The 16,271-nt window shown below is 26.5% G+C and overlaps 2 protein-coding genes across 2 annotated transcripts; both read left to right on the forward strand.

The window, feature by feature from the left end:
* Positions 1–3,150, forward strand: LOC132929678 (GTP-binding protein 1). The gene is made up of 9 exons (XM_060995192.1): positions 1–405; positions 468–692; positions 906–1,192; positions 1,251–1,593; positions 1,649–1,887; positions 1,953–2,097; positions 2,180–2,498; positions 2,564–2,820; positions 2,893–3,150. Exons 2-9 carry the CDS (start codon positions 573–575, stop codon positions 2,989–2,991), a joined length of 1,809 nt encoding a protein of 602 aa, XP_060851175.1. The 5' UTR covers positions 1–405; positions 468–572; the 3' UTR covers positions 2,992–3,150.
* A 5,528-nt stretch (positions 3,151–8,678) lies between these two features.
* LOC132930165 (leucine-rich repeat-containing protein 70-like) lies at positions 8,679–13,819 on the forward strand. Its single transcript, XM_060995874.1, has 8 exons — positions 8,679–8,811; positions 8,910–9,282; positions 9,370–9,561; positions 9,623–9,801; positions 9,891–10,101; positions 10,159–10,340; positions 10,407–10,670; positions 13,550–13,819. Exons 1-8 carry the CDS (start codon positions 8,735–8,737, stop codon positions 13,596–13,598), a joined length of 1,527 nt encoding a protein of 508 aa, XP_060851857.1. The 5' UTR covers positions 8,679–8,734; the 3' UTR covers positions 13,599–13,819.
* The last annotated feature ends 2,452 nt before the right edge of the window (positions 13,820–16,271 follow it).

Below are 16,271 nucleotides of genomic sequence, written 5' to 3' on the forward strand. Positions count from 1 at the left end.
TAAATTGGTGGTCAATATGGGAAATATTGGCAACCAAAAAAACTGTGTCATTTGAAGCTTGAAGGATATTTATTAATTTAGTATTTTAATTTTGGTGTGGTACCGGTAGGGGGGAACTTTCGTTATTTCTACTTATTGCGACCTGCACTGACAAATACTATTACGTTTACATAGTCGAACAACGTTCTGATAACAACTCGACAATAATAATAATAATAACTACAACTGACAAGGTGTCAAAATATTTATGTTTAGAACAGCTTACTCTTTGTAAATAGTAAATACTAATTTTGTTTAACGATATACGGTTGTTGTAGCTGTACGCCAGTAAGATATTGCGATAGATTCGGATCTACTTAGTTGGTATTGGCCGTCCTTCGATTTCGAGACATTTTGTAATAAGAAGTAGGTATACATTTTTATGTTTGATATGTTTGAATAACTGAAATAACTGTTGCTAATTACAGCCAACAGCTTTTGCTGTAGAACGATATTTTGACTTATAATGGCGTTCTTGTCCGTATTATTGGCCAAATAAGATTTGAGAATAGTTGTCCAACTAGTACATTTAAATGGCGAACATAGTTGAACAAACTCCAAATACAGCGGACAAAGCCATTTCCTTGTTGAACATAGGTCAATTAGATGAAAAGGAAATAAAAAAAGTTGATTATTCCATTGTTCGAGGAAAGGTAATTTTGTTTAGTTTAATTTATATTCAATATTAAACTTATAATTAAAGTTGTTTTTACAATAATTGAAAAACAATTATTTTAAACTTAATTAATATAATTAGATACATTGTAATTTTTACTTATAACAATGCATATATCCAATAATTTTTATTTGATGTGTAAAATATAGTATAAGAAATTATCTTTGCCTCTTCATCCTTATGTTTACAGTCAAGTTTGGTTAGTCCGTCAGAAGAGCAATTTGAAATATTGCAGCATAGGCTTAAAGAGCTAATTGAAGAAGGTCATGGAGAAACTATTTATGATGTGGGCATTGGAGATGATGGTAGCGGCTTAACAAATGACGAGTTTGAAGCCTCTGTGGCTACATTACATTCATTAGCAGCAACTCAGGATGCAGATTGTGTTCTTCTTAGAGAAAGAATAGAAGGTGGAACTAGTACAGCACAGTACCTTGTTAGAAAACGATTAGAATCTCAAGACTTTCTCGAGATAAGGTAATTAATAATTAAACATTTTACAAATAAAAAAATATTCATGTAATTTTTCATTTAGGGTAGCGGTTGTGGGAAATGTAGATGCTGGAAAATCAACGCTGTTAGGGGTTTTGACTCATGGTGAATTAGATAATGGTCGAGGTCATGCAAGGTTAAAATTGTTTAGACACAAACATGAAATGGAATCGGGGCGCACAAGCTCTGTAGGCAATGATATTCTTGGTTTTGATAGCACCGGAGAAGTAGTGAATAGACCAGAACATGGATCATTAGATTGGGTAAAAATATGTGAGAAATCGACCAAAGTAATTACCTTTATTGACTTAGCTGGGCATGAACGTTACTTAAAGACTACTGTATTTGGAATGACTGGACATATGCCAGATTTTGGCATGTTAATGGTAATTTTAAATTGAATTTCACAGTGATAAGTTATAAAATTTTAATTTTATTTAGATTGGGGCTAATGCTGGGATAATTGGAATGACTAAAGAACATTTAGGTCTTGCATTAGCTCTTAGTGTTCCAGTATTTGTAGTTGTTACAAAAATTGATATGTGTCCTCCTAATATACTTCAAGATACATTAAGATTATTAGTTCGTATACTTAAGTCACCAGGTTGTAGAAAAGTTCCAGTAATGGTTAAGACCAAGGATGATGTCATTGTGAGTGCTACAAATTTTGTTTCTCAAAGGTGTGTAACATTAAAAGTATTATATATTTATTTGATTTTGAATTTAATTAATATATTTTTTTAAGACTCTGCCCAATATTTCAAGTTTCTAATGTAAATGGCGAAAATTTAGATTTATTAAAAATGTTTTTGAATCTTTTAACTACCCGAGTTATGTCTACTGATAATGATCCAGCTGAGTTTCAAATAGATGACACATATTCTGTGCCTGTATGTATTTATTGTACACCCTAATTAACAACTGGTGTTTTAAAATATTGAAAAATAGTTTAAAATTAATTTTTAATTTTAGGGTGTTGGAACAGTAGTTTCTGGTACAACATTATGTGGAACAATTCGTTTAAATGATACACTAATGTTAGGACCTGATCCTGTTGGCCAGTTTGTTGCAATCACAGTAAAAAGTATACACCGTAAAAGAATGGTTGTACGTGAAGTAAAAGCCGGACAAACTGCTTCTTTTGCTTTAAAGAAAATTAAAAGATCACAAATTCGAAAAGGAATGGTAATGGTTTCTCCATCACTCAATCCATCTGCTACATGGGAGTTTGACGGAGAGATACTTGTATTGCATCATCCAACAACTATTAGTTCTCGATACCAAGCTATGGGTAATTTATCAACAATTATGTTCAATAATTTAATTTATTGTTGCTATTTTTTTTCTTATTTATAGTTCATTGTGGCAGTATTAGACAAACAGCATCTATTCTTAGTATGTCTGAAGAATGTTTGAGAACTGGGGATAAAGCAAAAGTAAGGTTTAGATTCATTAAATACCCAGAGTACTTACGACCCGGTCAAAGATTGGTATTTAGAGAAGGTAGGACAAAGGCTGTTGGCAATGTGTTAGCTGTACCCCCTCCAACAGGGCAAGTGGGCATTAGACAATCTCAAAAACCTCAAAAGTCAAACCCTCAAGCACAAGGACAAGTAATTAAACATTAAAGCATATACAAAACTTATCAAATCTTGGGTATTTACTTTAAGTATTTTTTATTGTAGAATGTTGGAGAAAATGAAAATCAGCCTGCTCAGAAATCAAGAAGAAGGGGAGGACAAAAACCTTTGGCAGAGCAAAACACTAGAACAATAGCTAAGTAATAGTGGGATTATATAAAATAGACAAAATGTTTGTTGTTTCAAATTCTATGTAAATTTTTTTTATTTTTAACTACTTAACTATAAAGAAAATTTGATGTTAACTTTTGTTTACCAATTTTAATGGAAAAATAAATTATCATTGATTTTAATTTTAAAATATTCATCTGTTTCATTTAATTGTTTACTATGAAATATTATTTATGTATGATCTATAATTCAAACATCTAATAATATTTAATTGATACTTGATTTTTCTTAAAGATAATAAACTAATTTAATAGTTTTTGATAAATTTTAAATATTTACCTTTAACAAATTAAAATTAAAAAGATCTATACATTGGAGGTCAGATTATAAATTTAAAATAGTTTTTCATGTAACCTATGTTTATTATTTGGGTTTTATCGACTTATTCTTCTTATTTATTAAGTTTGTAATTACAAAATGTTGTGTACTGTCAAAAATAAAAGTTATAATAATAATGTTCATTACTTCCAAAATAATATAATATGCTGTTTTATTTTAATCTAGAGAAATGAATTTAATGTTTATACTTTTAAAGACATTATTACCAGTAATTATTATTGTAAAAATACAGAACACACAATTGATACAAAGATATCTATATTAATACTAAAATCATCAAAATATTTTACAATAATAAAGGATAGTATTATCTATGCTTAAGACATATCAATTACCAGTATAATTTTTTTCCTCTCTTACACATATTGTGTATCAACCTCTCAGCATTTTACTTATTGTCAGTGGCGCCCAACCCTATTACTAGGTGTAGCGGTCGCTACACCTTGAAAATAAGGGGAGGGTGGGTACTAGGTAATGGGTATAATAACATAAAATAATTAACTTGAAATATGTTCATTATTAATTATTTTTATAAAATAATGATAATGTTATTGTATTTTGTTCATGCTTTATATTTCGTAAACCGTTTGAAATAAACAGTAAACCACCTATACTGTATACTATTTACATAATACTCGAAAATAAATTTTTATTTTGAAGGTTTTAATGAATTTAAAAAATATAATGCCTGTTATATATTGGTATGAATGTATATTAATGTATATTGGTATATCTCTTTAAAAATGAATAGACCTTATTCTGACAGATTATATTGGTACCTTAATATTTACTAATATTATCAATTAAAATAATATGATAAAATATATAAAATAATATTATTTTGACTTTTGAGTTTATAAGGTTGTGGGTGGGTGGGTGGGTAGAATTATTTCTTGCTACACCTGAAAAATATATATTGGGCGCCACTGCTTATTGTGATTACATTGTTGTTATTATGATAAAAATATTATTCTCTATATTTTAATTGTTATAATAGATTATGCACTAAACTAAATACTAGTTCAGTGAGATTATGGATAATTGAATTTAAATGATGTAATCACAATCAGTCCTCTTAAGAGGATATCAGCATACTATTTTTTTTCTTACTGACTCGTGTATAATATTTGTAACCAGTAGATTTGAGAACCAATCGGCAATCATGTGTTGTTACTTATTAAGTTTAATATTTGTGTGAATTGATCTTTGATCAAACAAAATGAAAACATTATTTATGTTTGTATTTTGGCTTTTTACATTATTTACATTTTTGTCCAAGTTATTTCAATTTATTTTGAGTTGTAGAATTTAATTATTTCTGATCAAAATTTAGAAATTCTTTATCTTGAACCCTGCACTGTATATAAAAACATATGGGCATATAGTCAATATAATTAGTTACTTTAACTGTTAATTCATAATACAAATGAATAACATCAAATTAGATATTTTCCTTTGAAATGTAGCATATATATTATGAACTTAAAAAATTAGGCTAGCTTACTTAGTATTGTATTGTTAAGCCCTTACCTGAAATTTTACTGTGTTCTGAAACGACTAACACTCCACAGACATTTTAAGTTAATTAATAAACATATTTTATGTATTATGAAGACAATAGGTTTTAATGATATTATTCTTGAATAGCACATTTTTATGATTATATAATATGAAACATTGCATATATTTGCATAACTTTATTTTTATACCAAATTTAATACAATAATTGGTGATTGGTCAATATAATATAACTAAACATCATTTACGTTCTAACCAGTAAGATGAAAATTATTCTGTACGGACTTACTAAGATATTATTGTTGCTCCTTTTATTTTGAGTCTGTGAGAAATATTGGATTTATCAAAATAAATAGGGACTAGGGAGTAAACAGTAAACAAACATTTTATTTGTTTTCTCAGCGAATAATAATTTTTAACTAATATTTTTTAAAACAGGTTAACCGCTACGTCATTTTTCGGTACATTGCCAAAAGAGCTACGTGTACCAGTTTTGGTACACTTGTTGTTTTGCCAATAAGTTTTTGTGTACCATTATTGGTACACGTTAATACGATTTTAACTCAGAAAAATATTTCTTAGCCCACCAGACAAACAAGTTTTCGACCCGTTAATATCTTATAAATTAATTTTTTAAATCAAAAAAAAAAAATAATAATAATAATAATTTTAAATAATGTCCGTAGCGAATAATGAATGTTTACTATTTTTTGGGTTAACCCAAAATGAAAACCAACCATGTACCTGGGTTAAACTGTTAACATTTTTATTGAATATTTGAGTTTATAGTTTATTTATATATTTAAAAAGTTGAGTTAATGATCTCTATAAAGTAGGTATTGGTATTATGTACATTAAAAAATAATTGTTGGAACGTTGGAAGTATGTAGAAGTTATTTAAGTTATTATTTTCTTTTTTTAGATTATTTAATGAAAAGATGTATTTGTTTTTTTAATCGCAGTAAAACACTGTAAAGTGTGTATTAGTTACTAATTGGTACATGGTATTAAAGTTGGTGCTTATCTAAAATATTTGTTTAGTATTGGATAATAGATATAGGTACTAGGTGCATACTAATTATTAATATTGTGCATTATAATTGTGTGTAAAAGATAAAAAGTTGAGATTATTGTAGTATTGTTTTATTCTAATATCAAAATTATTAATGGTCGTATACAAAAAAACTATTCAAAACAAATCTTAATTAAATCGGTAAACTTACTTATCTATTAATTGTTATATCTTCAAAGTTTTTCAATGAATGTTGATGGTTAGTACTAATGATACTCATATTTCACTGTGTCCAGAGAAAGTAGGTACTATGAAAACCTAAAACAACTTGTTTTTTAATTATTATACTAAATTAGGTAGTCTTACTTTCCGATTATTAAATAAGTTAATACACTAACATTAACATTACACCAATTGGTACCAAAATTGTTATTAATAAATTATTAAAAGAGATAATTTAATTATAGATAATTATAAGAGATCTATAAAATTAAAAATAATTGGCAAATTTGGTAATAATTAGTACTACAAAATATATACATTTTGAAAAGTTTAAAAACAATTTTTTACCTAGCTAATAAAAATACTATTGAAATTGCATTGTACATTGTATATTGTAAATTATATTACAGTTTAGGTCTATACCCGTAATCACTTGTTGTATATGTGCTAATAAATTACAATTTTAAGTTTTTTATTGTTACTTTAATTTTATTAGAACCATAAATATTTACGTTGGCCTATAACATGCACTTAAAAAAAATAATGTTTGAAAATTGTAAAGAAAATGTAATATGTATAGTATATACATTATACATTTCATACATAGGTAAATGCTAGGTATACCTCTGCTTAACAACCTATAAGTAATAATATAAGGTAGTAATGTAGTATGATTTGTTTTGCGATAGTCTTGAATCAATGCCAATTTAAATCTTTACGAATAGGTAGGTATGAATACGGAAAACTAATATGATAACCTTTAGACATAATAATTAGTTAGCTTATGTGAATATACATTAAAAAAAGTTCATAAAAAATTTAACTTTTTAAAAAATGTTAATAAACATCTAAGTAAATCAACCGTTTATGACAAGGATCATCTGTACTTAGTATTCGAAATACATTTTGCATTAATATTTTTGCTTAGTATATTTTATTTAGGTAATAAAAACTCATAGGTATAATATACTGCAGCAGTGCAGCGGAACATAGTGTATTGTGTAGACTCAGTGGCGTGTTCAGGAATTTTCGATGGGGGGATATATCATACATGTTATAAGAAAAGACCGGATTTCCGATTTAATTCCATTAAAAACACACAAAAATTGTATAATTATACCAAAAAAATACATACAAATTGCATAATAAATTGCACTATAAAAATACAAGTCATATCAAGAAATTTTAAATTCTTAATTATAATTAAATTAATTTAAAAAAAAGTCAGCAAAAAAAAAAAAAATCAATGGGGGGGATATACCCCCTAATCACCCCCCCCCCCGCGAACGCCACTGTGTGTAATGTAAGCGTCTAAGCGTCTCCCCTCAACAAAGGGTAACAATAAATTATAAAATAAATCAATGATAAATAATTATTGGTTATATTATTTAGGAAATGATCTCAAGCTAAGTTAGTTTTATTAAATATAGCACGTGACTAGAAAATGATGAAACCTTCGATTAGTTTTGAATATCATCACGCCCAAATTTTTCAGTGTTGTATAAATCACTTTTTAACGTAGAAACTAAATGTTGAAATACTTGTATTAAGATTTACTAATAAATTTAACCACGTACGTTAATTCGGATATAAGACAAAAAGATACATTTTTTTGAAAATGTCACAAATTATTATAAAATGGAAATGAATAATAGGTAATTATAAAAATAGAATAGAAAAATATTATTTTATTTTAAACGATAATAACAATGTGTACCTATTTTACCTATGTCTCAATTAAAATCACAACATAAATTGAAATAATTAAGTTTTTTTTCGACATTTAGAGTAAATTCTAAGATATTCCAAAGAAACTAATTATTCTCTATACCATACGGAATAGTCTCAATTATTCAAAATAAACTTTTTCTTGTTAAATTTGTGTTGAACAAATTGCCTACATTTTTTACTCTAATAAAATCACATGTGCTTATTAATGGTATTATACAAAAACCTGATAATCCGGGTTTTTAGTCATAATAAGATATATTTTAGTAGGTATATTACAAATTTACAACTGTGAGATGAACTAGCCTCATCTGTCAACACTCATCAGTCATCACAATTACAGTTCGTGTACTCGTTATTCATTACTTATGTATATTTTACAATTTATTGGCGTCGATTATGAAATATTAATTATTATTATGGTATAACCAATGTCTACGAGAATACGAGATAATTATTTGTTGTTATTATACTCGTACGGTAACTTTCCGTGTTCGGTCTATCGTTCAAATCGTGATCATGACAATTTATAGTTGGACGTTGGTGTGTTTAGGCACAATGTTTATTTGAATAATTACGATAATAATATAGTTATAATAACGAGTAATGTTTTTCTAAAGGTGAGGCTTACAAAGTTTAGCAAAAAATAACACCATAATATATACATATATGTTGTAACATCGAGTAACCTAACCTATTATTATTTATTATTAGGTATTAATCCTTAACAATACGTCAATACTTATATGCATTTTGACTAAAATTAAAGTAGGCATGGAATTAGTTGCGTTACGTTACACAATGGCGTATCTAAATTAATGTTTGTTTTATGATAAGATTTATTTATTTATCTTACGCTCGAAATTGTTGACTCTGTTTTGTGTGCTACATGAACTAATGCTTATACCAACGCCTCTATTCAGAAATTGGAATTCGACCAGAATTAATAGTAGTTTTTTTGTATTTATAAACATGTTAGTATATATTTTTTTATTTATGTTTACAGTTAATCACAACACAAAGTTTATTAAATAATTTTTGTTAATTGTACAAACGTATGCTGTTTTTTCAGGTTATTGCAAGACGTTGCATCATGTATTGTAATTATCGCAGTGATTTGTGTGGTTAATGGTGAAAGTTTATTATGCGATACTTGCACATGTAAAAATTCCATAATAAACTGTACAGACAATGGATTGATAGACATTCTAGATCTATGGGACTATTCAGATGTCTTAAAGAATGCAACCCTTATGCATTTTGATAATAATGGCATTGTACATGTAAAACAATTGCCACCGTCTAAAGTTAGATACTTATCACTTCGAAAAAACAAGATAAACAAAATAGATGAAAAGGCATTTATAAACTTAAAGTCACTCTTAGAGCTTGACCTTAGTTACAATTCTTTGACGACGGAAAGTCTAAATCCCGATATTTTCAAGGTTGGTATATTTTTGATTTTTTAATTCCACGGAATTGTATGTAAATGGTATCTTTATATTATATTGTGTTTAATACTCGTTTTATAGATTAATAACGAAGATACTTCTAGACCGGGTAGCCTGATCCATTTACGTCTTGATTACAATAATATTCATTCATTATTGCCGCATACTTTCAAAGAACTCAGTAACCTTGCTTCATTGACACTAGCAGGAAATCCTTTAACAGTCATTGACCGAGCAACTAGTTTTGCACTATCTTCATTACCCATGTTAAAAGTATAAAAATAATATTTATTTTTTAAGGTAATACTCGTTTAAAAATCTACAATTTTATCAGGTATTAAATTTGTCTAATACATCTTTACACGAGTTGCCGGATCATCTTTTACACACACCTCGATTTTTAGAAATATTAAATTTGTCAAATAATGAATTCACACAAATACCACAAGGACTGACTGAAGTGCATGCGTTACAGAGATTAGATTTTAGTTCTAATCCGATAAAAAGTATCTTGTGAGTATTTTTTATTTTTGATTCTACTACTCGTGCCTCGTGGTATGACATTACTTAAAATTGTACATATTAATTTTATTGTTATTAAGAAATTTCCCAAAAATGGCATCATTAAAAGTACTTCATTTATCGCACATGCCTGAACTAAACAATATTGGACCACGTGCTTTCAGTCTTTTGACTGTTCTTGAAGAGTTTCGTTGTACGCATAATAATAAACTCAAATCTATAGACCCGACTGCGTTTAGCTACAAATTAAATAATGGATTAGAAGGCGAAATGTGGCCTCAAATAGTCAAAGTAAATATACCTATTACCTATCTATTGCTATTTAAGTTTATCACCTTTTATTTGTAGTTAGATTTGAGTTACAACGCTTTAGGATACTTAGATAGCCGTTTGTTGAGTAGATGGGACACTTTGGAAGAATTGAACTTACAAGGCAACAAGTGGATATGTGATTGTGTAAATCAATGGCTCGTGTCTACTTTGGCTCCAATGGCAGAATCAAGACATCCGGAATTTCTTAATGATTTCACGTAATAATTATTATTTAAGCATATAATTTCGGCATGATAACACATTTTATAATAATTGAATTTTAGTTGTCAAGAGCCAATCGAAATGAGTGGAATTTCAATTCTTGACTTGGATCATCGCCATTACCATATGCGGTGTTTGGATTTCTACAACAATCGCCCCGAAAGAGATGGAGTATTGTTAATTGGAATATTAATTGGTGTTATATTGACGGTACCATTTACAATGGGAATTATGATGTGTTGTGCAAAACGAAAAAATACGCTGTCATACTATCATAGGATATTTAATCAAAACAAATCTCCTTATGCACATGACTATCAACTCAGGTAATTTCGTCATATTTTGAATTTATAAAAACATTAAGGCAACGAGTTACACAAAATACAAATACACAATTATATGGACTTACGGGTAGCTAGAATAAATTGTAGTTACGATGTGATGGGTTTAATTTTAAAATCTGTGGGATAGCAAACATATTGCAAAGACTTGTATTGCACTTTTTTTGAAAATGTTTACAGCTATAGATAAAATAAGAAATGTTTCCAAATTGTGCACAAAATTTATTATTTAGCCATCTATAAGACGAATTGCGTGTGTGGATTTTTGCAATAAAACTTTGATTCGCTTAAAAATTGACATATTTAATATTCAGTAAAAATTATCAGATTAACAAATAAAAAGTTTGAAGTAAATTTACAAATAATCGTGTGATATAATATATTTGACAATAATTGCGGTTCAAATTTTGTATAAATAAAACAATAACAAAAAAATCAACATCTTAAAATTTTAAATAAAAATTGAATTGAATTAAAACATTTTCAAATTTAAATAACTATAATAAATTAGATACATAAATAACAATGTATCCATTTTTCATTTGTCATAAAATCAATCTAGATACTATAACTATCTATTACACACAGTGCATTTTATGCCAAGTATAGCATTATCGATTTAACTATTTAAGTGTATAAAAAGATATGAATTTGTATCAAAAGTTAGCTAAAAAAATATATTTCAGCTCTAGTATATTATGTAATTCATTCATCTCATTTAATGAATTTACTAAACTTAAGTAGAAGATCATAATTACTAAACTAGCGAACCAAAATGGATATAATTTGACCATCAAATTACTAAAATTCATTAAAAATTTAGTTGTTACCATAAAAAAAATTAAGTAGATTTACGTGCTAAAAATGTTGAAACAGTAATGAAATAATTACCAGTTAAAAATAAAGAATACGTATTTCTACATTCATTTCCTTGGCTTCGCATGCATTTAAAATATTACAACTTATTAATACGAATAATTAGCATTTAAAAAATCTTTTTCCAGCTTCACACGGTAATTTTTGGATTTTATAAAAATTTAAAAACATGCATATATTTACACGACTATTTTCGCGATTTGCATGCTTACAGCTGTACCTTTAATATAGATTAACCATAATTAGCGGTGATTGGGTTATGGACTTATGGCCTGTTATTAAGTTATATTTTTTAAAATACCAATGGTGACTAAAAGTTGTTAGTTTTACCAGCTTTTGCCTGCTGATGACAGATGTCTAAATAGTCAAAAATTTAGATGATATAATATTTGAAACACAAACAATGACTAGGTAGGTATGTTGTTGGTAAATATTCACCACCAGAGAACGTCTTCTACTAAAGTACTAACTATAACTTCTTACGTCCTTTAACTAATTTAAAATGTATACAATTATAAAATTAGTAATTAGTAATTACCCATTCAATTTCTTATGACATACTGTGTCATTGGTAAAACCGAATTTCATCACCGCTGGCATTACGCTTTACCTAAATATCTATTTATGAAATTAATTTTAGGTGATTTAGTTGTACCTATATTTTTAGATTTTTAGTACAAACATAATTGACAACTGTTAATATAAATATAAGTTATATGGTAATTATTAGTTTTATTGACGTTTCGTTATGCGTAGATTTTATAGTTAATTATTTTTATATATTTGGGTAAAAATATATGTAAGTCATAAACTATATATTTTTATAGTTAATGACATAATATTTGTATATTTATCTAATTAAATTAATTAAAATTATTCTTAGTTTATGTTATGAATAATGGAATGGTCAGCCAAATAAATAAAAAAATAATTATTTTCTGAATATTTTATAATGTATAAAATATAAAAGAAAAATAAATAAAATATAATAATAATAAAGTAAAAAAAAAAAAATTATAAGTACCTCACAATTTGTACACATTTAAAAATTCAAATCATTTTTATAGTATTTTTGTGCATATTATACCATATTGTTTGCCTAGAAATCTGGTCACTGACCAATTTATAATTAATTAGTTAATTGTAACTTGTGTGATGGTTATTACTTATTACTATTAGTTTATTCATATTACTGATGACGTAGATACTTAATGTATTATTATTCACAAAAATAGATCGATTTAGTACTATATGTTTCTTGTTGATACATAATTGGTTAGGCTAACCTACCTACGCACCTAAGTGACTATATGAGTATACTTAGGTGGCTTTGTAATAGCTTATAAATTACCCTTGAATAATCCATTATGTACGTATGGAAATTTTATTGTATTTTCGTACTTTTATTATGAACCCATTGTACCTATGAATCATCTTAATAATAACTTTAAATACATGAGAAACTATTAATATTACAAGTTATGTAATCTTTATATTATTGGAATTTGTCATTGAGAACTTTATTTATTGTCAAATACCCAGCTACACCTACTAAAAACCACCTATGCAATTTAATATTGTTTCTGTTCGCACATACTTGAATTACAGAAACAATAACATTTTATGTAATATAAATGTGGTTAAGCAAATATAATAGTATAATAATAAATAAATATAAATGGTTTACTATAGGACTATTAGGACTATGATAATTAAAATTTTCAAATTGAAATACAATTATCATATTATAGTTAATTGTAAAATGCATCAAGAGATAATAATTAAGTTTTACTTTATACTGACTTGTGTTAGTTATAATTTTTTTCAGTTAAGAAAAAAAATATAAAATAAATACAAGCAAGTGTATTATAACTTATAAGTGTAATTTAATACATGATAGCTTAATTGTATTACATAGTTATATTTCATATTATGTATACCTATATATTTTGGATATTTTTATTTAAATATAAAATTGTATGTTTTAGGGAAACGTCAATCTACCAGCCAACATCAATAATAACCGAAGGATATTAACTTATAAATTTGTATTTTTTTTTATTTTTTTTTAATAATTGTTATTATCTATTAACGGATAAGGGATTTATATAATGCTAAAAATAGTATTTGTGTACAGGTAATATTTAATAAAACGAAGCATAAAAATAAATTATGTACTAATTATACCTACGCGGATAAGTATTTAATAGATTTTTATTACCTATTCATTTTTATTCGTAAATAAATAATATGTTTAATTGATTGTGTATGTATGTAACCTACAGTCATTTGATGTGTAATAAATGTCAAAATTAGATATTATACGTGATTGATATAGTTATAAAGAATCGGGAAAGTCGATCTGCTTATCGCTGCATGTATATAGTGTCATACATGAAATTGAACATATCAATTGAGTGTCTCTAGTATATACCTCATTATCGAGTAGTTAAAATGGACGTTAAATTTAAATTTAATGAAAAAATAGGTGCAAGTACCTATACGAAAAACGATTCTAACCGGAGACGATATATTTTAAATATTTTATACTATATAAAATAATATAGTAATTAGTTACCAATTTATCTTTCTATTATTAACTAGAGGCGCTCTGCCCGCCATACTTCGATAATAAACTAACAGTGTAGTTGCAGTGATTTTATTGAGTCAATCGAGCTTTTTTGAATAAAATATTTTAAATTTGTTAAATGTCATTACTTTTGTATTATAATTTAATTTTTGGTCTGAATTTATAGTAAGACAATGCCGTGTATTGTCCGGGAGAGAAAATCTTGTTATCGACGATACCGATGATAACATATTAATAATATCAAAACTCTGACCTTGTGGAATATCTTCTTAATTATAAAATACTTCCGACAAAATGGTACTCGTGACTTGAATAAGAATCAACAGTGAGGTCTTGACACAATTATATCGAGCATGGTTAATTGATGCTTCAACTTATTAAATACTTTTGTTGGCATTGCTGTTTGTAGTTGTTTCTTCGATTCCATTTTCCAGATCAAAGTGTGTTTACCATTTTTGTGGCAACATAATAATGTATGTATGAGAGTGCATATCGAGAGTAATTGTATTAAATATAGAGATGTATTAAGATCAATTTAACTTTTTCCAAAAATAATCTTATATTATTAACTTGTAATAAGTCAACATCGATAACCGATGTCACTTGTCATAGAACGGTTTGAATAAGTTCGTAATATCAATAGCTTAAAATTATATTCAAAGTACGGTAAGCAGTCATTTTGTACGGTGAATTGTTAAAACTGCATAATCCGGACACTTTGTACTATTATATACAATATACATAAAGTATATTATATTAATGTCTATAATTATATAATTAAGTAGTAAGTATATATAATGTAAAAATTAAATCTAAAATAAAAAGTAAATTATAAACGTTATAAACTATAGTATATATTAACTACAAGTCAAAATAATAAGTTCTTTTTAATCATTGGATTTTAAAATCCCTAACAAAAATGTTAACAAAAATACTTATTTTGTATAATATGTAAGTAGAACATACTACGTACCTTTAATATTTGTGAAATATATGTACTCAATATATTATATTGCTGAAAAAAAAATATTTTTAACGATAAGAAATATACTATAGTTATTTAAACATATACAATTAAGAAATAATAATATAATATTTATATAATATATAGCAGGTTCTTACTGCTTACTGGTTCTATATGATTTGAAGAAATTTAGAAGATACTTAGATTTACCAAATAATATTTAAACTTAATAAAATTGATTATGATATCAGAATTTAGACTTATTTAGTTATTTATATTATATGCATATTTTATGACTTATGTATATAATAGTACAAAGTATCCGCGTTTCGCACTTTTAATGATAGACCATACAAAGTGACCAGGAACCTCTAAGTACATATAAGGTAAATTTGTACATTTCAGGTACATAAATGCTAAAATTACTATCAAATCGATGTGGCATGATGGAAGAAGAACAAATTGACGCTTATAGTTATTGAACTACAGTGAACATTTTTTTCGAAAACCGATGTACCCAAAATACAGTTATTGGGCCACTAAAATTTTACATTTATTTCATAAAAGTTTATCTTAGTCCACTATACTTTAGATTTAACGATTTTTTATTATTTAATTCGATAGTTTGACCACTGATATAACTAGATTTCCGGGGACATCAATCGTCTTTCTATTCGCATTTTTTTTTTAAAAAAAATAAAGTAATAAATTTAGATTTTACAATTGTATAATTACACTTCTTTGTATTATATAATATATAATTACGTAGGTAATAGTAAAAATTTCCGGTATACTTTAAAAAATATTTATTTCATTTTTAATCCATTAACCGGATAATAAAATGTAATAATTATTTAATACAAATCAGATAAATATAAAATGTGGTCCAATTACTAGTCACCACCTGAAAAAACATTAGTCACATACGCTTATAATGTGAACATGATCAGTGATGAATAATATTATAATTATTAATGCGATAAATTAATAAACAAATCAATTGAATAATAGTTTATTTATTTATTTTTTATTTAATTTAGTTTTAGATAGATAGGTACATTAGTACCTATACAATATAGTACATTATATCAAAAATGTACAAATGTCAAATAATATCATTATATATTATTTACTATAATGTGACACTAATGATCGA

Source organism: Rhopalosiphum padi, chromosome 4 (genome assembly GCF_020882245.1).
Source record: "Rhopalosiphum padi isolate XX-2018 chromosome 4, ASM2088224v1, whole genome shotgun sequence".
Taxonomy (NCBI): domain Eukaryota; kingdom Metazoa; phylum Arthropoda; class Insecta; order Hemiptera; family Aphididae; genus Rhopalosiphum; species Rhopalosiphum padi.

Excerpts from the sequence above, each read along its gene's own strand:
- LOC132929678 (XM_060995192.1), top strand. The coding sequence starts at position 573 with ATGGCGAACATAGTTGAACAAACTCCAAATACAGCGGACAAAGCCATT. Across the intron at positions 2,499-2,563 it reads TTCTCGATACCAAGCTATGG|TTCATTGTGGCAGTATTAGA; the intron begins GTAATTTATCAA and ends TCTTATTTATAG. Across the intron at positions 2,821-2,892 it reads ACCCTCAAGCACAAGGACAA|AATGTTGGAGAAAATGAAAA; the intron begins GTAATTAAACAT and ends TTTTTATTGTAG.
- LOC132930165 (XM_060995874.1), top strand. The coding sequence starts at position 8,735 with ATGCTTATACCAACGCCTCTATTCAGAAATTGGAATTCGACCAGAATT. Across the intron at positions 8,812-8,909 it reads TTTTTTGTATTTATAAACAT|GTTATTGCAAGACGTTGCAT; the intron begins GTTAGTATATAT and ends CTGTTTTTTCAG. Across the intron at positions 10,671-13,549 it reads GCACATGACTATCAACTCAG|GGAAACGTCAATCTACCAGC; the intron begins GTAATTTCGTCA and ends TGTATGTTTTAG.